General features: G+C 39.8%; 1 protein-coding gene across 1 annotated transcript in view; it reads left to right on the top strand.

Annotated features, from left to right (window-relative positions):
- Nucleotides 1-280: 280 nt before the first annotated feature.
- LOC101168322 (dynein heavy chain 11, axonemal-like) overlaps nt 281-27,519 on the top strand; it is a 37,642-nt gene continuing 10,403 nt past the window's right edge. Inside the window, exons 1-57 of the mRNA XM_020710988.2 lie at nt 281-580; nt 1,074-1,217; nt 1,300-1,490; nt 1,856-2,051; nt 2,917-3,016; nt 4,028-4,239; nt 4,326-4,559; nt 4,671-4,838; nt 7,996-8,120; nt 8,190-8,385; nt 9,494-9,685; nt 10,349-10,549; nt 10,620-10,955; nt 11,045-11,122; nt 11,217-11,272; nt 11,343-11,463; nt 11,546-11,715; nt 12,433-12,655; nt 12,736-12,852; nt 13,050-13,136; nt 13,221-13,379; nt 13,648-13,731; nt 13,813-13,971; nt 14,065-14,187; nt 14,508-14,630; nt 14,787-15,011; nt 15,112-15,330; nt 15,535-15,702; nt 15,873-15,998; nt 16,073-16,180; nt 16,265-16,396; nt 16,483-16,643; nt 18,534-18,690; nt 18,785-18,930; nt 19,028-19,144; nt 19,223-19,361; nt 19,726-19,818; nt 19,911-20,105; nt 20,241-20,318; nt 21,460-21,592; nt 21,861-21,988; nt 22,356-22,504; nt 22,573-22,723; nt 22,812-22,943; nt 23,037-23,210; nt 23,328-23,532; nt 23,664-23,829; nt 23,910-24,012; nt 24,083-24,220; nt 24,312-24,413; nt 25,520-25,681; nt 25,810-25,893; nt 26,133-26,242; nt 26,403-26,565; nt 26,677-26,800; nt 26,995-27,137; nt 27,271-27,432. Of these exons, the coding sequence (XP_020566647.2) occupies nt 281-580; nt 1,074-1,217; nt 1,300-1,490; nt 1,856-2,051; nt 2,917-3,016; nt 4,028-4,239; nt 4,326-4,559; nt 4,671-4,838; nt 7,996-8,120; nt 8,190-8,385; nt 9,494-9,685; nt 10,349-10,549; nt 10,620-10,955; nt 11,045-11,122; nt 11,217-11,272; nt 11,343-11,463; nt 11,546-11,715; nt 12,433-12,655; nt 12,736-12,852; nt 13,050-13,136; nt 13,221-13,379; nt 13,648-13,731; nt 13,813-13,971; nt 14,065-14,187; nt 14,508-14,630; nt 14,787-15,011; nt 15,112-15,330; nt 15,535-15,702; nt 15,873-15,998; nt 16,073-16,180; nt 16,265-16,396; nt 16,483-16,643; nt 18,534-18,690; nt 18,785-18,930; nt 19,028-19,144; nt 19,223-19,361; nt 19,726-19,818; nt 19,911-20,105; nt 20,241-20,318; nt 21,460-21,592; nt 21,861-21,988; nt 22,356-22,504; nt 22,573-22,723; nt 22,812-22,943; nt 23,037-23,210; nt 23,328-23,532; nt 23,664-23,829; nt 23,910-24,012; nt 24,083-24,220; nt 24,312-24,413; nt 25,520-25,681; nt 25,810-25,893; nt 26,133-26,242; nt 26,403-26,565; nt 26,677-26,800; nt 26,995-27,137; nt 27,271-27,432 (8,688 nt within the window). The remainder of the gene's footprint in view (nt 581-1,073; nt 1,218-1,299; nt 1,491-1,855; nt 2,052-2,916; nt 3,017-4,027; nt 4,240-4,325; nt 4,560-4,670; nt 4,839-7,995; nt 8,121-8,189; nt 8,386-9,493; nt 9,686-10,348; nt 10,550-10,619; nt 10,956-11,044; nt 11,123-11,216; nt 11,273-11,342; nt 11,464-11,545; nt 11,716-12,432; nt 12,656-12,735; nt 12,853-13,049; nt 13,137-13,220; nt 13,380-13,647; nt 13,732-13,812; nt 13,972-14,064; nt 14,188-14,507; nt 14,631-14,786; nt 15,012-15,111; nt 15,331-15,534; nt 15,703-15,872; nt 15,999-16,072; nt 16,181-16,264; nt 16,397-16,482; nt 16,644-18,533; nt 18,691-18,784; nt 18,931-19,027; nt 19,145-19,222; nt 19,362-19,725; nt 19,819-19,910; nt 20,106-20,240; nt 20,319-21,459; nt 21,593-21,860; nt 21,989-22,355; nt 22,505-22,572; nt 22,724-22,811; nt 22,944-23,036; nt 23,211-23,327; nt 23,533-23,663; nt 23,830-23,909; nt 24,013-24,082; nt 24,221-24,311; nt 24,414-25,519; nt 25,682-25,809; nt 25,894-26,132; nt 26,243-26,402; nt 26,566-26,676; nt 26,801-26,994; nt 27,138-27,270; nt 27,433-27,519) is intronic.

Raw genomic sequence — 27,519 nt, 5'->3', positions numbered from 1 at the left:
CCTTTCCAAAAGGCGTCACTCATTATAGACCTGCCAGCCTCAGGTTCAGGTTACCAGGATGAGGTTACAGGTGTGCAGAAACAGTGAGGGTGGGTCAAGGTATGGATCAGTTTTCCAGCTGATCAGAAAACAAAGACGACATCAGAAAGACACATCATGTTTGTCTTCCTTTAGCTTCTGTTCCATCCTTTCAATTCTGCAGTAAGTTTATACAGTTTTTCCACTTCTGCCTTGGTTTCATTCTTTTTTTTTCCATCGTCACCCTGACAGCTAAACCTTCATGGCTGACGCTGCAAAGAAAAAGAGCAGCAGTGGAGGTGGGAGCAGCGGAAGGGCTTTGGGAGTGCGTGTCCCCCCGGAGTCCCCTCTCAAAACTGGGGTGGTGTTGTCGGACGAGAGAGTCGACTTCCTTCGAGAGCTGGCCTTTTGTTTTCTGCGAGTGAAGACGGATAAGTGGAACCGCTTCATTGGTGCGGAGGAGAACCAGAAGATTTTACTGGACTTTCTGGGCAACATTTGGACCAACAGGCTGTTCTTCTCTACTGGACCTGGAGGAACTCTGCATGCAGGAGATGCAGAGGTGAGGGCAAACTGAGAAATGCATCCAAACACCAACTAAGTCCATAAAATGTTCTGCACTGGCTTTCACAAATAACTTTTTTTTCAATCCATCTTTTAGAGGTAGACAACACCACGGTATTTATTACTAACCAAAAACAAAATTGTTGTAAAAGCCTGGGGAATTGTTATATATAGTGAATCACATCACATTTGCAGAGCTTTGTATGTTCTGCTTGAGGTAAAATATACATTTAGAGCTCTTTAGCTGAAGAGTGTGACACAAGTCAAGATGAACAGAAAAATTCCTTTAGATCCATATATTCACATGTACATCATAGTCCTCTTTAAAAGGACCACTATCTGGTATACAGGCATTAGCAGAAACTCCTCATTTGCTGCGTTTGCACTTTCCGATCCATCTAACAAGCACCTTTTTTTGAAATAAGTCCTTACTTATTTCTGGTGCTTTCAATGCTATTGAAAGCAATCCTACTGTTTTTGAATCTGTGAAGACCCCCCCATCATGGAAGACGAAGATTCTATGCGTGCGAAAGAAAGGTGTGAAGAGAATCGACCATCGAGAGTTCAGGCACCAATTCAGGCTGGGAGAAGTACCAATGAATCCCACGGAGTACATTCCTGTGATGATCTCTGAGGTCAGCCGTTCTCTGGCAAACAAATGAAGAAAAGCTGACATAGGCTTTGCAGGGTGTCTGTAAGCAGCTTGTTTGTATGCAGGTGTTGGTGTGTGTTTTGTCCAAAGATCTAAACCAAAAGGACTGGCCGCCGGTGGTGTGTGAAGATATCCTCCGGCATCTGGAGAGGCTGAGAAGAAATGTTGTGACTCTGAGGGGACAGGCGGAAGGAAGAACACTGCTGCCCCTTCCTCTGTTTGTGGAGAGGGCGCAGCCTCAAGAGATTGTACCTGGGTCAGTTATGGACCAAGAAATTTTATTTTTTGCTAAAAATATAATGTGATGTAACAACAATTTTATAAATTACGTGTTTGATTTTTCAAATTTCAAGTTTTTCTTTTCTTGTAGTTTTGATTTTTTTTTCAATTTGTTTACTAATCCATGGCCTAATCATTTAAAAGAAACCTACAGAAGAAAATCTTCATAAACTTTTGTTAAATGTTGCTTTTGCATTATCAAATAAGCTCATACCCTGGGTTGCTACTTTCAGTAATTTTATAATAATCTAAACTTTCGATGTTTAGGTTTATATATATATATTTTTTTATGATTTCCTTTTTGTAATCAACATTTATTACATCCCTTTCTTTCGCCCACAGCTCAGCCAGATGGCCGTTGGACCATGGCTTGGTATACTCCATAGAAACTCTGATAGTTCAATGGTCTGGACAAATCTGGAATGTATTAAAGAAAGACTCTGGTGCGCTGCTGCTCCAGGGCGACCACCCTGGACCCAATGTGGAGCTCCAGTTCTGGGCGACTCAGAGGGAAAACCTGCTCGGTATTCAGTCACAAGTATGTCATGGACTGTGGGAAAGCATCTGAAAGGAGACAGAAAATTCCGATCAGTTGTTCCTTTTATCAACAAAGATCTCTGGATTTACATGCATATAGATTATACTGCACAGTTATTATCAAAAAAACTGTTATTAGCAAAGAAATTCTGTTTTTTAAGATCATTTTTTCATACTCATCCAGTTCTAGCTCCAATTTACTTTTAAATGTAGACTTAAAATAAAAGGAACTCCTCGCTGTCTTTTTCAAAGCAAAGCTTGAGATGGCATGGAAACCCATAATGATTCGTCAATAAACACATAAATGCAACTTTTGAACTGAAATCTTAATTATTAAAGTATTTACCATAAAAAGCAAAATAAGTTAGAAGAGAGCCAGGAGGGAACAGTAGATTTGCAATTGGGTCAAAATGATATGTTGGAGGGTTTTTTCAAAATTAAAACAGCTCAGTAAACATGTGTCTTATACGGTTTCCTTCAAGGGATTTCCAGGACAGGATGTTCCTTCTTGGTGCAGCTGTAACAGCCACAAGTCATAATCCCTGATTTTTACAAAGACAACCCTTGAAGATAACACTATTAGGACAGTATTGTCCCATTTTGACAATGATGGCAATGCTTCATCACATTGCCAGGGCTTTCTGTTTCTTTGCTTGTAAAAATGCTTGTCTGTTTCAGCTTCTGAGCCTCTTTACTCACACTCAGAATGAAACAGAATTTAAAAAGACCATTCTGCTCATGCCACAGCACAACTGTTATAAAACCCATAATAAAACCCATTCATATAAATGTATTGCTAAATTCTTTAATCACAAAACTGTTATGTTTCCTTACGTGTTGTAAGATAAAGATATCTGTGTTTTCAGATCCAGAGCTCCAAAGTGCAGCGTATCATGGAAATCCTGGAAAGAGCCAAAAGCAGCTACTATCTCGCCTTTAAGGACATCTGCGTCAAAGTCAATGAGGGTAGATCGGCAGTAATTGTCATTTATATGCTAATTAACTCATTTCCACCTACTCTCATCTTTCCACTGGCAATTCAGCCTCTCCATCACTTTCTCAGGAAGAAAAGAAGCAACTATAATCTACAGACACCACCTTCCACTAAATTTGACTAATTTAAAGACTCAGAAATGTCATTTTTCATCGGTACAATTTTTGTCATTGCTGTGATTGTTTGATCCTAAGAGCCGGTTTATACTTCGTAATCAAAAGGGAATAGCCCCAATTGCTGCAGAATGTAACACAGGGTGATGACATCATCTGCGGTTTGAATTCCACTGCTGTAGTACAACCGCATGCATATCCCGCCATTTAAGCGGAACTTATTTCGAGCGATTAGAAGATCCAGATAATCGCCGTTTCCGTGTCCCAGGATTTCGAAGAGACAAGCCCACTATCACTGTACTCAAAACACAAGATGGGTCAAGACATTATTTCTTTCCAAAAAAAGAATAAAAACAGGACATTTTCACTGCATATTTACCTTCTGACGCAACTGCTTTAGCCATATTTGATTAAGATATGAAACATGGGGCAAAACCTTCTAAATTTAACATTTGTTTTAAAACAAAGTTATCTGGTATGTTGAGGCTTTTAGAATACAAAAAAAAAACCTGATGTACCACCTACCCTGTCTTGTCTGCACCAGTAATTACCCACAAACGTATTTATTGCGATGTAAGCATCTTCCAAAAAAAAAACATTGCATATAGAATCTCAGCAATCCCCATTTATCACTATTAATAAAACAGAAAACCACTGAAATACTGGAGACAGTCACATCATCAGGCTCAAAAGTTTTAAACGTCACTCAGAAGTTTGTCGTAGTCATCGTGGACAGTCACAAAGCCAAACCAGCCAACCTTACTATGAACTAGACTGCACAAATGCGGTAGAGATGTATTACGATTGATGTGATGGCTGATCGCTATGAAACCGGCTCTAGCCCTTCCTTCCTGCGTGTGTCTGTGCTAGCTGTGCTGGAAGCAGAGGACATAGATCTGTATCTGCGCCCTCTGAGAAGACTCATCAGCAACTTGGAAGAGAAGAGTTTTCCAAAGGTGGACACACTGCTTCCTCCGCTGTTTCACACTCTGTGCCTCATCTGGACTCATTCTCAGTACTACTGTACTCCACGACGCATGGTTGTTCTCCTGCAGGAGTTTTGCAATCTAATCATTGAAAAGGTGAAATTCTAAAAGGTCGTTATTTGAGAAAGAATAGAAATAAATGTAATATCATTCTTCATATTAACGTCTGTATCTGTGTGCAGGTCTTTGCATATCTCATCCCTGAGCAACTTTTTAAGATGGAGATCGAGGAGGGGATGGAGAGGGTACAGATCTGCATCTCAGTTATGCGTACCTTCAAGGAGCTCTTTCATATTTACCGTCAGAAGATACCAAGTTACTACAAGGAAGGCCAGACCGTTAAGTCATGGGACTTTTCAGAGACACTTGTGTTCAAGCGCTTAGATGGAATCATTGAAAGACTTCAAATGATTGAGGTGGAATTAAAATAATGTCTTTAAAAATTTCAATTATTTAATTATCCAAAATATAGATTCTTGTGTCGAGTTGACTTATAACTTTTTCATCCCGTCTCTACTTTTTTTAAGGAAGTCTTTGCTACCGCACTGGACTTTCTGCAGCTGGAGAAACTTGAACTTGGTGAAACTAGAGGAGGAATCTTAAGCGAGATGGTTTACAGCATGAATGAAGAATTCCATGACCAATGGCGAACCCTAAGAGAAAGCAAATATAATCCCTTTGATTACACGAATGATGTGAGATCTTATTAAATGTTGTCTTGTTTTTGATGCCACACTTTTTATCATTTATTAAATTGGCAGGTTTACAGGCTGAAACCCATTTGTAGCACCAGCAGGCAGAGACAATATTAAAAAAATAACAATGACGTGATATTTTTCTGGCCAGCAGTGCAGTAATTGGAAGGTTGGAGGGCAAAATAGTTGCTTAGCAACATTAAAGAATCTGTGACCAGAGACAGTTTAAGACTGCATATCAATATTTAATTTAGTAGAAATAAAAAGTAATTGTAAAGAAGCAATAAGTGCAATTCTAAACAGGAACTTAATCTTCAAATTGTTTGTGTCAAAATTGAGTTTTCTTAAGTGTACGTTGTTGCAAGCTCTGCTAATTGACAAGGTTAGGAGACTTCACCTGCTGGAACTGTTTCATCAGATAGGGGGCTTATACACATTCCCTCATCTGGCCGTTGGCATCAGCTGGTCTTCTTTCTCCCTGGTTGCTAACACTTTGGATTGCTACATCTATCATTTCAGCCATCTTCTCCTTGTCAAGCTGTACTATGTCCAGTCTGTTAGCCATTCTCATTTTGTCTGTCTGTATCTGAAGGTCCTGCCTGGTGTAGTAGAATAGTAGATCCCAGCTTCTGTTGATTTTGTACTTAAAGTCTTTTCATGTGCTGTTATGATTAGTGCCTCTGTGCCTCTTTCCTCAGGTTTCTGCTGTCTAAAGTATTCACTAGTCCCACAGTGTTACTAAATCATTGCTGTTCAGTTTTGGACAGGAGCGATGACACTTACTAGTGCTCAACCTCCCTTCTACCGCTTTGGCCAAATCAGAATTATTTCTTTACCCCTACGGCTTCTCTCTATTATTTAGTCCTCCAAACTGAGAGTTATGGAAAAATAGGGTCTTCGAATTCAGATGTTACTCCCACTCGATGACGTCATCAATAGTCACCTCACCAGTCAGCTTCAATGGCAAAGAGCTGCTACAGCTCAAAAATACATAAAAACATTGGTTTTATAAGTTTAAAAAGGTCATGCTAAAGCAAAAAGTCATTAGTTACACTTAAACGTGCAGAAAAGTGCCTCTCCTCCGCAGCACAGCACAACGTGAAACCCTTAAAAATAGCTATTTCGGATAATTCGGATTCTGCCTTATTAGTCTCAGGGTGGTGGGTTTAGACCCTTCATGCATGTGCAGGTACCAGTGGTAGGTACCAGTGTTATTTCTTTTCAGCAGGCTTTTTCTGCTGCTTCATCTTGTGGCCTCTTCAGTGTTTTTCCGTTTGGCTTCTCAGGACTTTCTAGAACAGGCCTCTTGGAAAGTGTCAAACATTTTTACCCCATTGGCAGATTAATTTTGCTTATTTAAAGAAAATCTGTTAAAGAAAATCTTCCCAAAAATTATTATTTTAAGGGAAAAATTCTAGTCACCAAGACACGTTTTCTCAAATTAAGATTATTTTCCTTTTTTTTTAAAGATTATTTATCTTACAAAACTGAAAATTAGACTTCAAAGTAAGAATTAGTTTTTGCAGTGTACTCTGTGTGGGTATGATGGTCTTGTTGCTTTCCTGTAGTAGTGGTGGCACTTGGTGGCCACTTTCTCTCTTCGTTATCATCCAATCACATTAAGGATCTCAGAAGTTAATGAGTTTGTGTGCATATCAGTTCATTAGCTTCAGTGATGGTTGTAGCCATAGAGTATGTGCAGAGTGTTGCAATCACATTCTTTATTTGATTTTTTTGGAGGTTCCATAATGTTGGTTGTGGGTACAGTCTGGGGTTTCTGGGTCTGTTAAATCTAATATCTACTTATAGTTTGTCCTAAACCAAACTCAAGTGAAGGGACAGATGTCAACTTTAAACCATTTTGACAAACACTAAATAGACAGATATGAATAAATGTTTGATACACATGATTGGGTTGATTTTTTTTTTTTTTTTTTCCAGGATTTTGTGCATCATTACAGTCTTTTCATGGAGCACAGCAAAGATTTGGATGAAAGGTTGGGAACAGTCCTTAATTTGGCCTTTCATCACACCAAAAACCTGCAGTCAGTCTTTAAGGTATGACTGTCTCCACAGCGTGGGATTATCAATATCATGCATGAATACAAAAAGTTACTCAGACTTTTTGGCAAAAATGTACTGTAGGTTTGCCTTTTGTACTGCACTTCTACTGACTTGTGATGAAGAATTACTGCATTTTTCTGTGCAATGTGTTCAGAATTTTTCAACTTTTTTCTACTTATCAACAAATGCTTTATTTAATCATTCATCATTTTTAAATTATAGTTACATTACTTGTAAAAAAAAAAACACTAATCCATCCATTTTCCAAACCCACCTAATCCCTTCTGGGTTAACGGGTTGCTGGAGACTATCCCAACCACTGTCAGGCAAAGGACAATTCTCCGGTCCATTGCAGTCATATTTAAAAATGACTTAAAATAGCGACTCGTCGCATTTCAGGTAGGCAAACTCAGCAGAGTTACAGGTTACTCCCCTAGGGCGGGTCAGTCAATTAACTCACCTGCTCAGTGTCTATTTAAGTAAGGTGCACAATTGTTCAGTCTCTGACCTTTAGCACTCATTCTTCGCCCCTCCCTCCTCCCCGGCTTCCATCTGTGGGCTCCGTTGCGGGGTTTTTGTTACCCGAAGGTTTACGGAAGAAAAAATTATCTCAAGGGATTGAACGGAGCCTTATGCCAAAACGAAGTTTTCAATGCCAACCTAAAGATGTTGTGAAATAAATATTCTTCTGCAAGAGTTGTCTGACTGAAATTGCCAACAGTACAACATGTTTTTAAAGAAAGGAAAAACTTCTAAATTTCAACATGTCAGCTGTTATGGCATTACTTCTGTTTAGGGACCCTTAGTCATCCCCTAAGGCTTGTACATACATTTGGTAAACATTTAAAGCAAACTATTTGGCTGATTTTGTCCTTTTGCGTCAGTTGTTAAAGATTTTTGACACACTTCTTGAGAGACCCAGAATCCACCATCTGTTTTCCCCCAACTACAATATCTTGCTGACCATGTTCAACGAGGAAGTAAACAACTGCAAGTTTATTTTGGATCAACACAGAGAAAAAGTAGGAGAAGCTGCAAATATTTGAAAAGTAACACAAAAGTTGAACAGATAAAATGAATCCTTCTGTTGCAGCTGCAGGCAGACAGTGCAGTTTTGGGGAAAAACATGCCTAAGGTGGCAGGCAACCTCAAATGGTCACAGGAGCTTCGGAGTCGCATTCTGCAGAACAGGAACAACCTCTGCCAGATGGCCCATTTGTAAGGATTTTTTTTGTGGCAATCTTAGTGTTGTGGCAGATGACAGAACATATTCTATCATTCTTCCAGGCCTCTTGAATGTGCACAGGCTGACAATGTGCTCCAGAAGTATGACCATCTTCTGGAGAGGTTGAAGCAGCATGATGAGGAGCTGTTTACAGAATGGACAGAGGGGGTGGAGGAGATCTGTGAAAAGCACCTACAGGAGCCACTGTTGACCCTGGACACAGACATGGGCCTATACCAAGTCAACTTCAGTTTTGCTGTAAGAACATTCCTTTCGTCTTTGCTTTGGAAGAAGCCTTGTCATTTAAAGGATAATCTTGAAACATAAATGATAAAGAAATCAGCTTGACTTAAAAGTTGGTTTAAATAAAACACTTTCTTTAAGAATTTTTTTAACAAGTATGCAAAAAATATGTTGTTTTAAAACGGGATTAAACTACATTGTCTCCTCTCTCTTCTCCCAGCTGAAATCTGTGCTAAGGGAAGTGACATACTTGGAGATGCTTAAATGCCCCAATATTCCTAAACCAGCTGTCCATCTCCATTCTAAGAAGGAGAGGCTACACATGGTGGGTAGATGATTTCTCATGCTACGTTCGCATCAAACGTAGCATCCAGTTTAAAAACAGTTTGCTATCAAACTGGCGGAAGCATTTATTGGGCCTCGCAATGTTTTCACAGTTCAAATATCTGAACTATGGAGAAGACACATCATGTCATTCAATCTGGGACTCAGCTTTTTCCCATGATGTGTTAAAGACATGATCAGTGGGTTGAGTCCAAAACCAACATGGAGGAGAATCTAATCATTCTCCACCTGAACCATTTAACATTTTTCTTAATTGTTTAAAGTTCCTCTAATTTTATTCATAGTTTTATTTTATTTTCCTCATCGGACTATTTCGGCAAGTCGTCAAACTGGGTCACAGAGAAATGGAAGTATCACTGAAAGCATCTGTCATTCAGGTGCAGCTCCAACAGTAGATGGTGAACCTCACAGTACCAGGAGAGTCTCAGAGTGATCCCATGAACCCATTCATGATTGACGACGCAATTGCAGAGCACTTCAAATAAATGAACCTGACCTCTCAGCATCATCTGTGTCATCTGTGCATTGTTAAAGAGATATGCAGTTGATGATGTAGCGATGATCCTAAAAAACGTTTGACAGTAGCTCCCCCCATACGCATCAGGAGCACCAAAACACGTATTTTCGGACATGTTCTGAGCAGCGACTTCAAAGCAAATTTTAAAAAAAGAAGCTTTCAACAATTTGATGAATGAATTGTGTTTGATGTGAACGTTGCTTTATGCAGAACTATTAATAGAATATGCAGAAGACTGTCATAATCTTGTCTTTCCTGTAGTACACACAGACACTTTTCTTGGTGACCGAGTGGTACAACAAACTCCACAACACACTCATTGCTGCAGAGCTGGGACTCATGAAAGATGAGATGGCTGGGATAACACAACAGCTTAGTCCAGCCCTTCGGGAATTGACCTGGGCTCAAGATGACCTTTGGGACTACATTAAGAGCACATGTGAACTAGTCAAGGTGATAAAGATGTTCATCACATGACAGACAAATGGCTTTAAAGTTCCACTCAAATCATCTTTTTATCTATTTTCAAAGAGTTCCCTTATGGTTCTGCCGTTTTAGTGTCTTTTGCAGGACATGGCAGCAGTAGTTTGCCTCTGAGTGGTGGCCAGGAATGTTGGCACGGAGAAATCCTGCGCTCATTTTCCATTATCCCTTTGTTTACACTCTCTCCCACTAGCTTACAGCCCTTAACACCCCCAAACTAACATTACTGGTGCAACAAAATGGCGAGCAACATTGGAGCTATCCAGCCGTATAGTTTTTAGCCAGATGCCAGCTCAGATGAGGAAAACAAGGACGTAGTTGGATCTACGTCTACAAGTGAATGCATCAGAATGGAGCAGAGCAGGGACCATGTCTACATCACTTCCTGGACTTTTTCCGATGGTCTTTTTTGGTCTGCTCCTGATTCCCAATGATTTAAATAAAGAAATACTTGTAAATGCAATTTTATTCTTAATTTTCTTTATATATGTCGCCCATCATGAAAAAAAAACATGATTTTGATTGGAGTGGGTCTTTAAAGAAGTTCTACAGAATGTTGTCCTGCATATTTGTGTGAGCCTTGACATTTTATTGTATCGTTTTTTGTTGGTTTGTCTCGTTTTCTGTTTCCAGAGCTTCTCTAGTCGTATCTATAAGAGTAAGGCTAATGTGGAAGCCATCCAAGCCCTTATGGGCCAATTCAGTAACCGGGCCTTTCTCACCAGAAAAAGCCCTGATTCTCCTCTGTTCGTCTTCTCTGAAATTGATGAGAGTGTTTCCAAGCAGCATGCTCTCATCAGGAGTTCAGGGCAGCAGATACATAAACTGCTCCAGGTATGTAGGCCTATCTGGTTTCTGATGTCAGTCAGTCAATTTTGTGTTTTTAACTCCAGTTGTGGTTCAGGAGAATCAGTCTCTGCTCAGTGTGAGGGATCTACAAAGCAGTGAGTGGCAGGCCTACACAGAATATGTGGACCTGATGATCATTGGCGGCTTCTCCAGTGCGGTGCGCTGCTCCCTGCTGTACCTCATAAACAACACAGATGCAGCCGAGTGCACAGAACCACTGTTTGAGCTCCAACTGAAACTCAAGAACAATGAGATGACCTTTAGTCCTTCGCTGGACTTGAGCCACAGCGGGAACTTCTATGAGGTTGTGGATAAAATGGTCACCAACATCACAAACATGGCATCACTCATTCCAAGAGTGGCAGATCACAAAAGCCTGGAAAACTACCAGGTGTGGGACTGAGTGGGCATGATGTCATACAACATGATATACTGTACAGGTTTTTTTTTTTCAAAGTCTGCTCACAAACTCTTTTGCAGAGGGACATAGATGAAATGGAGGATCTGTCCGAGATGTGTCGCATTGTCCGCTCACGGGCACAAGAAGCAGTAGCTAAGGTTCATGTTTTTCTGTTAATTTACCTCCAGATTTTTTAATTTTTTTTGTTTTTCTACAGATTCATAATTCCAATTGATTCAGTTATGTTTTTAGGTCAAGGAGTTCCAAGCTTCCTTTTCAAGCTATCGCTTTCTTTGGACTGATGACAGGTCAGATAAAAGTCACTGTTAGAGTTGTTTGATCAACATTTTAATTTGATTTTTGTTATATGTTTTTCAGGTCAGAGTTTATGAGGCAATTTCTTCTATATGGCCATGTTTTAAGTACAGAGGAAGCAGAGCTGTACGCTGACTTTGAACTGAAAAAGAATCCTCCCACACTAGACAACTTTAAGGAGCAAGTAGGTTCACAACTCCAATTAATTAACTTAAACTAATATGTAGAGATCAAACTATGTCTCTCATTGTCACTTCTCCACCCAGATCAATCAGTTTGAGTCTCTGTACACTCGAGTGAGCAAGATGGAAGACAAGAGGGTGTTTTGCGGCTGGCTACAGTTGGACATCCAACCCTTTAAGCACAATTTGATGAATGACATCAAGAAGTGGAGCTGGATGTTCAAAGAGCACCTTCTCAACCATGTTAACAAAAGGTTAGACCAAAGGACAAGCCTTCAACTTCCAGACTGAAGCTTGTTGACACCAAAGTAATTGGATTTGGGTGCAGATAAGGGACAACTAGGTGGCTGGTTACTCAAGTTAATCAGTCGGTCTGATGGAAACTTACAAAATGTAATAAAAAAGATTGTTATACCTTTTTTAAGATGAGAACATTATATTTAAATGACTCCTGTAGTAAGTAAATGTTGGTTTTGTTTGATTTTCAATTTAACATTGCCTTTTGAGCAATGATAGGGTCTAAGGGCAGGGGTGTCCAGTTTAGCTCCTGTACTCTTATTCCTATTGATTTCTATGTTTATGATCCTTTTTATTTAACTTTTTCAATTAGCTATACGAAGCCCATCAAGATGACTGTTGTTGTGAATTTGGGCTATATAAATAAAATGGAATTGAATTGAAAATGAATCAGTTTCTCAGCTCTAATATGGCCTTATTAGTTTAGTATTTTTTTAATGTCCATTTTAAAATAGCTCAGGTACAAAGAGCTCAGTGTCTAGATCTGCCATTCATCTTTTTCGTAGTTTATGGGTCAGACAAGTCACCAAAAAAATTAAGACTATCTACCTTGTCTTTTGCAAAAATATAACTAGAAATTTAAACTAAATTTGAAAAAGACTGTTACCATTATGTACACAAACACAACACCTTCATGCTTGCTTGTGATACAATCTTCATTTGTTTTCCTGCAGCGTCGCAGAGTTTTCCAGTTTCATCGATGTCACAGCAGAGGGTCTTTCTACAAATGTTTCGGATGCAGATTATGCAGGACTTGTGAAGATTATGGGCCATCTCAGGGCCATTCGAGACAGAAAGATTAGCAGTGATCGACACTTCAAACCACTCAAATCCACTGCTGAGCTCCTCAAAACTTATGGACAGCAACTTCCAGATAATGTTTACACACAGCTAGAAGTGTGTCACACTGGGCAAAAAATACAATTTTGCCACAGACAAGTGCAGCTTTGACAGCACAACTTTTCTTTTAAACACAGGAACTGCCGGAAAAATGGATAAACCTGAAAAAAATCGCCTTCACCGTCAAACATGAAGTGGCGCCACTGCAGTCCAATGAGGTTTCAGTTATCCGCAGGATGTGCATCCACTTTGAGGTGATTCTAAGTGCTGGCGGGTTGGGTATCCGTTTTTCAGCATCTAACAAAGAGCTTGATATCTGAAATTTAAACCCCCTCTCTTTCTATCCTACATTATACATGAACTTCTCTGAGCCTGCAGTTTGGATGTAGCTTCAAAGATTGACAGACAGTTGAGCGTGCATCATAATTCTGCCATGTTTTTCTATTTCTAGGTCAAGCAGCATGAGTTCAGAGAAAAATTCCGCTCTGAATCAATATTTAAGCTTAGTGTTGAGGAACCATATGAACGGATAGATAAGGTAAACATTTATGTGACCTCAAAAGATTCCTCATGTTTGCAATGATTCCAGTTTTAACAAAAAGTCCAACATTTCCATTTGCAGTGCAATCAGTCGATACTACTGATGGAGATGGAGATGAAGAAGCTGCAGAACACAGCTGATCTGTTTGAGGTCAGCTTCCCTGAGTACAAGCAGCTGCGGCAGTGTCGCTCTGACATCATACTTGTAAAAAATGTCTGGGACATGATCATCTTCGTGAAGGTACATCCTGATCTGCCCACAAGGTTCTACCACAAAGGCATTAAACTCTGTCTTTGCATACAAGGGGCAACAGTGCAAAAACCCAAAGTTTGACAACAAAAGAAGTAAAAGTATCATAACATGTCTGACTAAATTTATTCTATTCTATGTTAACTCACATGTTTTTAAGGGGAGGTGTCTTAAATTAAGTGCGTAAGGTGAATTTATCTTACGATGTCATTTCTTTTCTGAGGACTCCAAGTAACAAAAATGATGACTTCAATTCCAGACAAGCATCGAGGACTGGACCAAGACTCCATGGAAGGAGATCAATGTTGAGCAGATGGACATGGAGCTTCGACGGTTTGCCAAAGTAAGAGGCCTCTCAGGACAAATGTATGCACTGTCTCCTTTGTGATTTTAATTTTGAGTCTGTTTCTGTTGTATACTGAAGGAAATGAAGTTGCTGGATAAAGAAGCTCGGGCTTGGGATGTTTATACGGGCCTGGAGTCAACTGTAAAAAACCTGTTAACTTCTCTGAGAGCCGTCAACGAGCTTCAAAACCCAGCCATTAGGGAGAGACACTGGCAACAACTTATGACTAAAACAAAGGTGCAACGTTGTCTTTACTCTGCAGTTTAGACACACTCCTCCCAATTGTTGGTAGCTCACTTATGTTGATTTGAAATGTGATCGGATCCACAGGTGAGGTTTGTCATGGGAGACAACACCACCCTGGGCGACCTACTGGAGTTACAGCTTCACCACGTGGAGGATGAGGTCAAAAACATAGTCGACAAAGCTGTGAAAGAAATGGCTATTGAAAAGGTAAAAATCCACTGCATTTAATACCCATAACTTTTTATTGTAGAGAAAAATAAAAAATGAACAATTACCTGAATAACCTCTCTCAGTGAACTCTTGTTTTAGAAGAGGTGAATCAGAATCAAATGCATTTCCCAGATGTTACAATAAAGTAACGTCATTGTCAAAAAATATACCAGCCCCTTCAGCTATTTTAGTTAAAAAGACTTTTATTTATTTAATTCTCAACAAATTTGCAAACCACAACACAAGCGGTTGTTGTTTAGTTTTGTTAAATATTTTTTTCTAATTTACAATTTTAAATAAGGACTTTACTTTTAAAGGTTTTGGCAGAGATAACCCAAACCTGGAGTGTGATGTCGCTTTCATATGAGAATCACAGCAGCACTGGAATACCACTGCTAAAACCAGACGAGACTCTAATTGAGACCCTGGAGGATAATCAGGTGCTAAAAATACTGTTTTATAGCAAGTTCCTGCATGCAAAATGTGGTTGTATGACAAATTCTTTATTATATTCATAAGGTAACTATGAAGCAAAAACTGTTCTTGAGTCATTTGAGTGGCTGCTGGTTCATCTTATTCTCCTGTTTTCTTTGTAGCTGCAGCTGCAGAACATCCTGATGAGCAAGTACGTGGAATTTTTCCAGGCAGAAGTCAGTGGATGGCAGCGGAAGCTGATGCTGGCTGATTTGGTCATTGCGTCCTGGATGTCTGTCCAGAGGAACTGGGCCCACCTTAACAGTATCTTCACCAACAGCCATGACATCCGCTCCCAGCTGGCGCACGACGCTGAACAATTTCAAGGAATACACTCTGACTTCCAGGTACCGGCCAACAGCATTCTGTTTTTATGGACATGTAAATCGTAAAATCACAGCAGAAGTCTTTGAATTTTTATTTTTTATTTGTGCTCCTCCTGTTCAGACTTTGATGACTGAGGTGGTGAAGAACAGTAACGTGGTAGAAGTTACAAACCAACCTGGCTTCCAGGAAAGCCTGGAAACCTTACAGCAGAGGCTGTTGTTGTGTGAGAAGGCCCTCTCTGAGTATCTGGAAATCAAGAGGCTCACCTTCCCCAGATTTTATTTTGTATCCTCTTCAGACCTGCTGGAGATCATCTCCAAAGGAGCACAACCAAGACAGGTGAAACTTTCAGTTGTTGTCCAAAATGTCCACATGATAAAACTGAAAATATTATTCCAATGTTTACTTTTTTTTAAACACGAAAGCAAAACATTATCAGACTTGATCTGATGATAGCAAAATTGCTGAACACTGAATATTCAAATATTTGTGTTTACACGGGTGTTTGTGGTGGGTTTTTTTTTGGTGGGCTGCTGTTTCCAGGTGACCAGACATTTGTTGAAGCTGTTTGACAATATAGCAGATCTTCGCTTCAAGGACTCTGAGGAGAGCAGAGGACCTGAGGAGGATGGAGCAGCAGTTGCCATAGGGATGTACAGCCGTGAAAGAGAATATGTTTCTTTCTCTGAGCCGTGTGTTTGTGAGGGACAGGTATTGCAAAATAAGACTCGATTTCTTGCCATGTAGCATCTGACCATATACTTGTGACAGAAAACTCTTTTTGCATTGCTTTGTGAGTTTGTTGGCACAAAGCTTTAAAAAAAAACGTGTTTAAAAAGTAATCTGGTTTAGTTTGACTCGAGCTATTTGGTTCTTTTCAGGCAGAGTGTTGGCTGAGTGCCTTAGAGAGCACAATGCGCAGTACAGTTCAAAAGGAGATACAGGAAGCTGTGGCTGCATATGAAGACAAACCGCGGGATCAGTGGCTCTTTGACTACCCTGCACAGGTTTGATGATGACAATCGTGGCAAAAAAAAGTCATTTGAAACCACCTACATGATCTGTTGTACCCCATCAACAGGTGGGGCTAACAGGTAGTCAGGTGTGGTGGGCCACAGATGTGGGCATCGCTTTTGCAAGAATGGAGGAAGGATTCGACTCAGCTCTCAAAGACTACAATAAAAAGCAGGTGAAGATAGACAGCAGGATCTTGTCAGGAGATTTGGTAATAATGCAAGTTCATGCATTTAGTTTTCCACTTTTTTTTTTTTAGATCACACAGCTGAACTCTCTAATCCACATGCTGGTGGGGGATTTAACTCCTGGAGACAGGCAGAAAATTATGACAATCTGCACCATCGATGTCCACGCCCGGGATGTTGTCGCCAGTCTGATCACACAAAAGGTTGTTCAACATTAGAACTACTTTTAACCCGAGTTCTCAAAAAATGTTTGGACTCTATTGTTGGGTGTGTTGTACACCTCTCTTAGGTGACAAATGGACAGGCGTTTGCATGGCTGTCCCAGTTACGCCATCGTTGGGATGAAGAAACCAAACACTGTTATGTCAACATTTGTGACGCTCAGTTCCAGTTCAGCTATGAATACCTGGGGAACACTAACCGACTGGTCATAACCCCACTCACTGACAGGTACAGGTGCTACTATTTGCTCCAAGAACACATTTGAAACACATGTATAAGAAAAACTCATTGTCATTCAATGCACAGTCAGAAACAGTTTGAGGATTTTGAAGATCTGATGCAAAGTGCAAACCAGGAAGGCAGGGAGACCTAAGCATTAAATTATTTTCCATTATTTAATCAGGAAAATCCTATTGAGATCGATAACTCTGTTTTCCAAGGGACTCCTGGCCAAAAGGCAAAAAAGTTACACACACCCTTGACAAGTTTTTTTATTTTTATTTTTTTATTTACCAAGGCTGTGTCCCACCAAGGTGGGGTAGCCTAGACAAGGCACACAATTTTAGCTCCCTCTGTCTCTTCCCCAAACCCTCCTCCTTCAGTGTGTGAGTGCGTGTGTGTGTATGTGCGTGTGACTGGTCTGAGGCCTGGTCTAAGCCACACCACACTGCACCAGGGTCAGCTGCACACTCCAGTGTGGGCACCTCCACAGCAGGGCCTCAGCCAAGGCTGGTTTCCCCTTGCCGCTTCATCCCAAGACCAGACCTCTACCACACCCATCCATTCATCCATACACAAGCTCTCTCCACCCATCCCTATCCTGAGCAGCCTCTCTCCCCTGCACCACAGTCATCCCTCTTGCATTCAACGCTCTTCTTACACCCTCTGTCCATCCCATTCGCGGTCTTCCTCTCATTCTCACTCCACTCACATCAGATTCATATACCCTTTTCACCAATCGCTCCCTTCCCATTCTTTCAACATGTCCAAACCATCCCAGTGCCTTTTGCTCTGCTCTATCAGCCAACTCTCGCGTCACACCAGTTCTCTCTCTCTTGACAAGTTTAAAAACATTAAAATATTACAGCTACAGATTAATGATTGCATTTCTAGAACTTTCACATAGGCGTCAAACTAAGTCCTGGATTTGAGATTTAGGAGTTTGATTGCTTTATACTGAAAAGCCATCTTTTCTTTTCTGTCTGGACACTCGGGACTGACAGCAGGTAGACGTCCTGGGCACGGAGGCATAGGGTCCATCAGATCTCCACTGAAGAGTCACATTCAAAAATGGGGAGAGCAGTCAGAAGAGGCCCTTGTATATGAGTTTGGGCCAGTGTGTGATCCCACAAACTGCTAAAGCAGGCCAACCTACTCACAAATACAGTTTACAGTGATGAGTAACGATGAAACACAAAGAGGGGGAAAACTCAGTCAAAAAAAAACAACAACTCCATAATCCAGCGCGGGAAGAAATGTTGCAGTAAAACCTCTTTCTTTTACATGAAAAGAAAAACATAACTTGCTTCTTAAGTAGAAACTCAGTTTTAAGTGGACCTTTCTCACAATGGAGTCAATGGGAATTGATCCCACAACTTCTCTGTAAGATGGCTTTATAAATAAGGAAACTTTTTAATAACAAAGCATATTTTAAAGAGTGGTCCTTTTGGAAATGTTGAACTCCTTTTGGCAAAAATATAACAAACAAGGCTTCTCAAACGGAGTCAGCTTCTAACAAGTACATGATGATGGTATATCATCTCATACTTTAATTTAATCTCAAAAGTATATCTTATACCCACACAGGCTAACTTGGAATAAATGATTTATGTTCGTGCTTTTATCATATAGGACATCACCATCAAGTTTTAAACTCCTTCTCTTTTCTATGTTTTGGCTGTTATTTTGTTTCTCAGAAGGAAAATATGACTATCTATTGTTGCCCTACTAGTTTTTTTTTTTAAAGTAACAGATGGGACTTGTGTGACAATAAAACAAAAATTCAATTAAACGTTTTTAGAACAAGGACTCGATGGGATATTATCATTAAAACGAAAGCTCTGTATACAAGTCAGTTAAAGCAGCAATCAAAGTTACTCTTTTGTCTGATATATCAAGGTGCTACATAACCCTGACTCAGTCCCTCCACCTGACTATGAGTGGGGCTCCATCAGGCCCAGCCGGCACCGGGAAAACTGAAACAACTAAAGACCTTGGACGTTCTCTAGGCATCATGGTATATGTATTCAACTGCTCCGAACAAATGGACTACAAGGTGGGATTCTCATTCACTCTCTATTTTTACACTTTTTATTTCCTTTTTATTTTTATTCCCATTGGTCAATTCCTTTATTTGTCTGTTCCCTCAGTCTATAGGGAACATTTACAAAGGGTTGGTTCAGACAGGAGTGTGGGGCTGCTTCGATGAATTCAACAGGATCTCAGTAGACGTCCTTTCTGTGGTAGCGGTGCAGGTTAAGACAATACAAGATGCCGTAAGGAATAAAAAACAGAGGTTAAAGATGCACTTTTTGTCAAGTATCTACTTGTATTTTTAATAATATAAATTTGTTTCAAAGCAGCTTTTAATGTTTCTGTTCTGGCACAAAAAGATTTCAGTTTCTTGGAGAAGAAATTGAACTGAAGCCGACAGTGGGAATCTTCATCACTTTGAATCCAGGTTACGCTGGTAGAGCTGAACTCCCGGAGAACCTCAAGGCACTGTTCAGGTTGGATATTTCAAAGCAGGTTTCTCACAACAAGAATCAATAATTCCTCATTATTGTTATCTCATTTTTCTACGTCAGGCCCTGTGCAATGGTGATCCCAGACTTTATGCTGATTTGTGAAATTATGTTGGTGGCTGAAGGGTTCATTGATGCTCGTCTGCTGGCACGGAAGTTCATCAGCCTCTACACTCTGTGTAAAGAGCTGCTGTCCAAACAGGTGCACTATTTCTGTGAACCGTATAGTTTGAATGTGCCAGTATTAGTACATTGTTCTCATTACCCAGACCCCTGTGGTAAGAGCCAGTACAGAGCCAGACTGTTTCTTAAAGAAGCAGTTCTTATGGTTTTGTTCATTTTGGATAAAAGGGTTATATTTGGGGGAACTGGGTGGGTGGAGGGAGGACTCTGGTGAGAGAGGGGTGCCAACTGTGTGTGACTGTCCTGTGCTTTCTGTTTTAAATCATTTTAATTTTTTTGTATAACTATTTTATTTGCTTTATGTAAAGCGCTTTGCGTTTTCAACCAGAATGAAAGGCGCTATATAAATAAATATAGTTTGAGGTTTGAATATTTTGTTTCAGGATCATTATGATTGGGGTTTACGTGCCATTAAATCAGTCCTGGTTGTTGCTGGATCCCTGAAGCGAGAAGAGCGTGGCAGACCTGAAGAACAGGTGTGCATTAGTCGGTTCGTTACACAAAATGTTTCCAATCATATTGACATTTTTATGAATTTAAACATTTGATGCTGTTTCCATATTCCTAGATTCTGATGCGGGCATTGAGGGACTTCAACCTTCCAAAGATTGTGACCAATGATGTGCCCATATTCCTTGGCCTGATCAGTGACTTGTTTCCTCAGCTGGAAGTGCCTAGGAAAAGAAACCTGCTTCTAGAAAATGCTGTCCGTGAGTCAGTCAAAGAGCTGCGCCTCCAGCCTGAGGAAAACTTCATACTCAAGGTTCCTTATTCTCTCTGCATTTCAATGTAAATGAATTGCTTAAATGAATCGGTTCTACAAGTTAACTGCTTAGCTGCTCGGCCTCATAGCATAAAAAGATTGAATATTTTGATGTTTATATTTGTGTGCTTACAGGTTACCCAGTTAGAGGAGCTGCTGGCTGTGAGACATTCTGTGTTTGTAGTTGGCGGACCTGGCACTGGAAAGAGTCAGGTAATTTTATAAGAAATAAATCTGCAACTCAAAAATGTTTATCATTTTTAAGTTTTTTTGTGCAGTTTAGAATGAAACTGTTTTACTTATGACCTGCAACTCTGATTGCATGCTTCCAGAGGTTGGTTTTACCTCTGGTTTATGAGTCACATTAGATTACTGATTTTAAATGAGTGTAAAATAATATCCCTTTACCCCACAGTGTACATTTATTGCTCAATTTTTTTCCATTAGGTTGCTTGATAAGTGAAATGTCCCTTATTTAGGATACAGCTTTGTTGCAAATTCAGCTTTATGTTGAGTTCAGTTTACAAAGATGTCCTCTATCACTGTAGAGAAAACAAACCATAGCTTTACAACTGGTATTTTATCCTGGGAAATACATGTGTGTATGTTGCTGTGTGGTACGAGTATGTGTTGGAATGAGAGATTTGACATCATTTACATACTAAAAAACGAATTTCTTAAAATACCCACTGCAATGAAAATTGTGTTTTTTGTGTTCTTAAAATGTTCCTCTGGCATTTTACTCATGATTGAAAACATATATAAAGAAACTTAAGTTAAATATTTCTGCGTATTGCTTTTTCAAAATGCTGAGAATAAGGAGCAGACGATAAAATTGGAAAAAGCTTGTAAATGTGACTAAGAACCTACAACGGCAAGACACAAACGCCCTGCCACCCTCAATTCTGATGGGTGCACTTGAAAACAAATGCATCCATGTACGTCTTAGTTTTCCTCCTCTGAGCTGGCATCTGGCTCAAAACCATACAGCTGGATAGCTCCAATATAGGGTACCATTTTTGTTGTACCTCTAATATTAGCTTGGGGGTGGGAGGGGCTGTAAACTAGCAAAAGAGAGTGTAAACAGATGGATGATGGGAAATGCGGTTGGTTTACTTCCCGCAAATGGTCCCGCCCACAACTCAGTCATTTTTCTTATTACCTACTGCTGCTCCGGAGAAACTGTATCCAAGAAAACAAACGTTTTTTTTTTATTTTGGCAAAAATTCAAAATCATGCCAATCAATGAATTTGCAGACAACCAACCTTTTTGTTCTGTATGGCTTATTACTGCTGATAATATCATCAAGATAATGTTTGTGACATTAAAACAAGCTTTGTTCATTTTTTTTAGATTTTAAAGACGCTACACAGGACTTATGCAACCATGAAGTTAAAGCCAGTGTGGACTGACATTAACCCCAAAGCTGTGACCACAGATGAGTTGTTTGGGTACCTGCATCCTGCCACCAGAGAATGGAAAGATGGTAAGAGCTTGTGAAATTAAGAAGTTAGAAGAGCATGAAATGTGGGATCAAGGGTGTGTGTGTTAACTACATACATTTTGGTAAATATCAGCTGTCTTCAAGACAGTAGTTGTAAGTAAGTAGTTGGGTCAATTCGGGAACTTCTTCTAGTTGAAAGTTAGTAGATAACCATTAGAACTTTTCTTGATTCCAGTATACTTTTTTAATGCTGCATTAAGTCTTTCTTTGCTCATTTATGGTTAGATGTTATAACTTGTTCTCCTTTTAGGTCTGTTCTCCTCGACCATGAGAGAGCTGACCTCCATGGGCCACGATGGTCCCAAATGGATTGTTCTGGATGGGGATATTGACCCCATGTGGATTGAGTCTCTAAATACAGTTATGGATGACAATAAAGTAAGAGTTGAAAACAGTACAGCATTTCTATTCCAAATCCTCTCCAGCTCATAGCAAATCAGAAATCCTTTTATTGTCACAAGAAGATTGTGACAACAGCTGTGGAGACAATATAAAATAAAAGAAATGTATATATAGAATAAAAAACTTGAAAAGAACTACATAAAATATAGTATATATAATAAATACTATAGCATATATTACACGTTTTTTGTATATATTTATGTGCCATATATAAATATTGCACATGATTTGGTTTGTTTACAGTTGTTACAGTAGTGCTTTTACTTTTTAAGCAATATTTCGACACTGTTTTTACCCATCCTTAGCTTTGTTAGCAACCATACGGTTTTGCTTCTCCGTGCAGGTCCTGACACTCGCCAGTAATGAAAGAATCAGTTTGTCTCCCTCCATGCGTTTGCTCTTTGAAATCTCACATCTGAGAGCCGCAACTCCAGCTACAGTGTCCAGGGCAGGAATTCTCTATGTTAACCCACAAGACATTGGCTGGAGCTCGTAAGACTCACGGATGTTAAGTGTTTATCACCTCTGGATTTTGGCTACAATTGCTGCTATGTTTTCAGTCTTGTGACAAGTTGGATGGACACCCGGCAGGCCCAATCAGAGAGAGCGAATCTCCCCATTTTATTTGAAAAGTATGTGCCTCACTGCTTGGAGCAGGTCCGCTGCAACCTGAAAACCATCACTCCCATCCCAGAAACCAGCATGGTTCAGGTATGGAATTACATATACTTAATAATTGCATATACACCACCTTGTTGAACTTTGCTGAAGGATTGCTTGATGCATTTTTCTCTGCCAGATGCTTTGCTCTCTGTTGGACTGCCTGTTGACAGAGGACAACACTCCTGCTGACTCTCCACGAGAACTTTATGAACTTTACTTTGTCTTTGCCTGTGTCTGGGCCTTTGGAGGAGCTCTCTTCCAGGATCATGTGTGTATTGTTTAAAATGCTGGTGCAAATTACCAATTTTTTGCACAGTTCCGAACTACAAATTGATTATGTTTTACCTAACACTGTTTGCAGCTAAATGACCATCGCGCAGAATTTAGCCGCTGGTGGTCCAAAGAAATGAGAGCAGTGAAGTTTCCTTCCCAGGGTACCGTCTTTGACTATTTTATTGACTCCAAGACTAAAAAACTGACACCCTGGAGAGAAAAGTTGATGCCATTTGAGTTGGAGCCTGATGTCCCACTACAGGTGTGTAGCTATGAAGGCAGAGCATCCTATAAACCAAACAGAAATGACCTATTCACTGCTGGTTTCAGTTCCGGTTATGGGAGACATGTGCTTATTGGGTTGTACCACGTTTTTTAGACGCTGCTGGTTCACACACCCGAAACCATCTGTCTCACCCACTTCATTGACCTGTTGATTCAAAAAGGCAAACCCATCATGTTAGTGGGAAACGCTGGAGTGGGCAAAACCATAGTGGTGTCGGATACAGTTTCCAAGTTGAAGGACGACTACATGGTGGCAAAAGTGCCCTTTAACTACTACACCACATCAGCTATGCTTCAACGTAAGAATTAAAAAAGATTAAAATAATGTTCATAATTACAAAACTATCTTAATGTTGTACATTAGGCCGTTTTTTGGAAACGCTGCAGTTTTGTTTTGGATTTTTTATTTTTTTTGTACCACCACATGTAGGTGTGCTGGAGAAACCTTTAGAGAAGAAAGCTGGTCGCACATTCGCTCCTCCTATTGGCAAAAGACTCATCTATTTCATAGACGACCTCAATATGCCTGAGGTGGACCGTTACGGTACAGTGCAGCCGCACACACTAATCCGCCAGCACCTTGATTATAGCCACTGGTAAGTCTGGAAAGATACCAAGATTCTGTATTTGTGATAAACAGCCAAGAACTATCTGTGAACCTTTTGCCATGTTTAAGGTATGACAGACAAAAGTTGGCACTTAAGGAAATACACAACTGCCAGTATATCACCTGCATGAACCCAACTGCTGGAAGCTTCTCCATCAACCCCAGACTGCAGGTACATTCAGATGTTCTGTTAGGTGAAGGGTCACCACAAGAACTCTACATATTTGTTTTCCCTTTTGCAGAGGCATTTCTCAGTGTTTGCAGTTCATTTCCCAAATGCCGATGCCTTGGCCACCATCTTCTCCAGCATCTTATCAGCTCACTTCCTTCAGGGAGGTTTCAGCTACGGTGTCTCTCGTTCAGTTGACGCTCTTGTACAGGTAGGCTTAGAGAGCAGCACATGCTTTAAAGGAAAAACAAAGTAATTTCTAATCAAAACTTTTTTTATCATCATTTAATCCTCTTATCCAGGCAGCAATCTGTTTGCACCAAAAGATCAGCCAGAACTTCCTCCCTACAGCCATTCGCTTCCACTATATTTTCAACCTGCGAGACCTGTCCAACATATTTCAGGTAAAATATTTGTATTTTGTGTGCTGATATACGGAAGTAAAAATATTTTTATAAATTAGTGTCCTTGTTTCTAGCACAAAAGTTTTTTTTCAGTTATTTAATTCCTCTTTTTTTTTAATAAGAGTTTTTTTATGATTAGATCAAAATAAAAACCTTGATTTCTGGTTGAAAAACTGCATCAAGGTCAATAAAACAGTAATTTGTCACTGGACTTTTGCGTCCTCTAAAACTGTAAAGTTTACCTTTATATGTGCAAAGGGTTAAACATTGAGTGACGACTATGAGGCAGGCGGCTGGCTTCACCATCCTTTTTTTTGAGTGACATTTCACATAAAGCCCCACTCCAATCATCTTTTGATCCATTATATTCCCAGTGGACGTTTTATTGTGATTTTGCTATTTTTAGCCAAAATAAAAAAGCCTGTTTCATTTACTAAGACACATTTTCTGCAGAGTGGCAGGAGTTTGAAAGACATTCGGCAAGAATCATGGCACAGTACAAGCCCGTCCATACTTCCCATCCTCCCTTTGTTTACACGCTCACGCTTTGTTTATGGCCCCTCAAAACCCCAACACGAGTTATACAGTGCAAAAATAAATGGCAAGCAATATTGGAGCTATCCAGACTTACGGTTTGAGCTAGATGCCAGCTCATATGAGGAAAATGAAGACATACATGGATCCTTTTGTCTACAGTGGATGCATAGAGCTCTCATTGTAGTTTCTAGGTCACAGCTACGAGCTTCTTCCAAAAGAATTTTTTCACCTGCTCCTGATTCACAGCGAGTTTGAATGCAGAAATTTTAAGCTAAATTTTGTTTATATATGTCCTCTGTCATAAGAAGAATTCCACATGCAGATAAAAAAAAACAGGATTTTCATTAGAGTGGGTCTTTAAGCACAGTGCCTAATGAGAGTTTGTTATTTTTATCTTACCAGTTTACTTATTATCTTAATAATTAAATCTCATTATTTTTTAATAATAAGAAAAATTAGTCAAAAAATCCTATTGTGATCTAAGCTAAAGATAATTACTCTGTTATTTCAAGGTATGAGAATCAAGTGAAATGTCAAACTGACCTGATGGTTCTGTTTCCCAATGATAGGGCATCCTCTTTGCTCTACCAGAAAGCGTTCGTTACCCTCTTGACTTGGTCCATTTGTGGCTCCATGAGAGCTCCAGGGTCTACTCAGACAAACTCATGGAAGAAAACGATGTGGAACTCTTCAACAAAATTCTTCTGGACACTGGTAAAAGATACTTTGAGGTATGACAGAAGGAAAATTCCCACCTTCCATAGCTTTTAAAATGACCACATTAATTGTTGTTTTTCTCTCAACTTAACAACCAGATTAAGATTCAAGATTTTTCTTATTTGTGTTTCTATTTCATCAGGGAATAGATGACTCCATCTTTTTACACCAACCTTTGGTTTACTGTCACTTCTCCCAGGGAGTGGGTGAACTGCGCTATCATCAGGTGAAATAAGTTCACATGATCAGATGATGACTAGCATCTGCCTAGTATAATTTTAAAGTTTAATGCGACTTACAGATCAGACTCACACATGTCAATTTGTTACTGCATATATTTCAATTGTTAATGTCTTTTTTTGGGGGGGTAATTTGTGTACTTTTGTTTTCATAGCTTTCCTTCAAACAAAGGTTGCCATTATCACAAGACCAAAAGTTGATTGTTTCATGTGACCATCCTCTTAGATCTCCGACTGGGAAAAGCTCCAGAAGACACTTACTGATGCCCTGGAGCACTATAACGAGCTGCATGCAGTCATGGACCTGGTACTGTTTGAAGAAGCCATCCAGCATGTGTAAGAAACACCAAATGAAGCTCAATTGAGGGCTTCATCGCAGCAATACATCACAAACATATATCCTTTCAGCTAGGTAGTGGCGAACAGATTATTTTTTTGTCTAATAATGTAAGTTAAAGAATATGCCTCAGACAGTAAAATGGTCTTTTTTGATCAGGTGTCGAATCAGTCGCATCTTGGAAGCCCCTTATGGAAATGCCCTCTTGGTGGGGGTCGGGGGGAGTGGGAAACAGAGTCTATGCCGACTGGCTGCCTTTCTCAGCTCGCTGGAGGTCTTTCAGATCACGCTGCGTAAAGGATACGGCATCAATGACCTCAAGGTGAACATAAATTCAAATAGTCATATGCCTCGTATTGTATCCAAGACTTGAATATGAGTCAGTATGACTTTTTCTTCCTGATTGTCATTGATGTGTTGGCTTGTTTTGCAGAGTGACATAGCAGCTTTATACATAAAGGTTGGAGTGAAGAACATTGGGACAGTTTTTCTCCACACAGATGCACAGATTCCAGATGAGCGTTTCTTGGTGCTCATCAATGACATGTTGGCTTCAGGTTCGGAAGAGTTTTTTTGTTTTTTTTTCTATTTTAAAATACGTAGTAGGTCTAGGTTGTTGCGCCACTGTATTATTAGTCTGTTTTATCAATGTTTTATCAATGTCTAAAAGTAAAACTACTTGCAAAATTAAGAGTGGTTTAAAAACATGGGGGGAAAATCCCTTTTTTTTTTGACTTTTTTTTTTTTTCAGGGGACATTCCTGACTTATTTAGTGAAGAGGAAGCTGATATGATAGTGACTTCAATCCGGATGGAACTTAGAGGATTAGGACTGCCTGATAGCAGAGAAAACTGCTGGAGCTTTTTCATTGAGAGAATAAGAAGACAGCTCAAGGTCAGAAACGATGCCAGCACAGTTTCATGTCTTTAAACATTTTTTAACACTATTTATCTTTTCTGCTTGTAATAAGACGAGTTTCCCTTCATATGTGGTTAATCTCAGTTTGTTTTTCTCATGTCTTTATTAGGTAGTTTTGTGTTTTTCACCAGTGGGATTTACTTTGCGCACGCGTGCACGCAAGTTTCCTGCTCTGGTTAACTGCACTGCCATAGATTGGTTTCACCCCTGGCCTCAGCTTGCTCTTCAGTCTGTCAGCTCTACCTTTATAGAAAAGATCCCTGGACTAGAGGTAACAAAGAGCCCCTTTACCTGTGAAACAACTACACTGCTCACAAATGTTATTAAAATATTTCTAAATATGAACAACCTTACTTGT

This window comes from Oryzias latipes, chromosome 17 (assembly GCF_002234675.1).
Source record: "Oryzias latipes chromosome 17, ASM223467v1".
NCBI classification, from domain to species: domain Eukaryota; kingdom Metazoa; phylum Chordata; class Actinopteri; order Beloniformes; family Adrianichthyidae; genus Oryzias; species Oryzias latipes.
The sequence above is the reverse complement of the archived record's forward strand: the minus strand, read 5'-3'. Positions and strand labels throughout refer to the sequence as shown.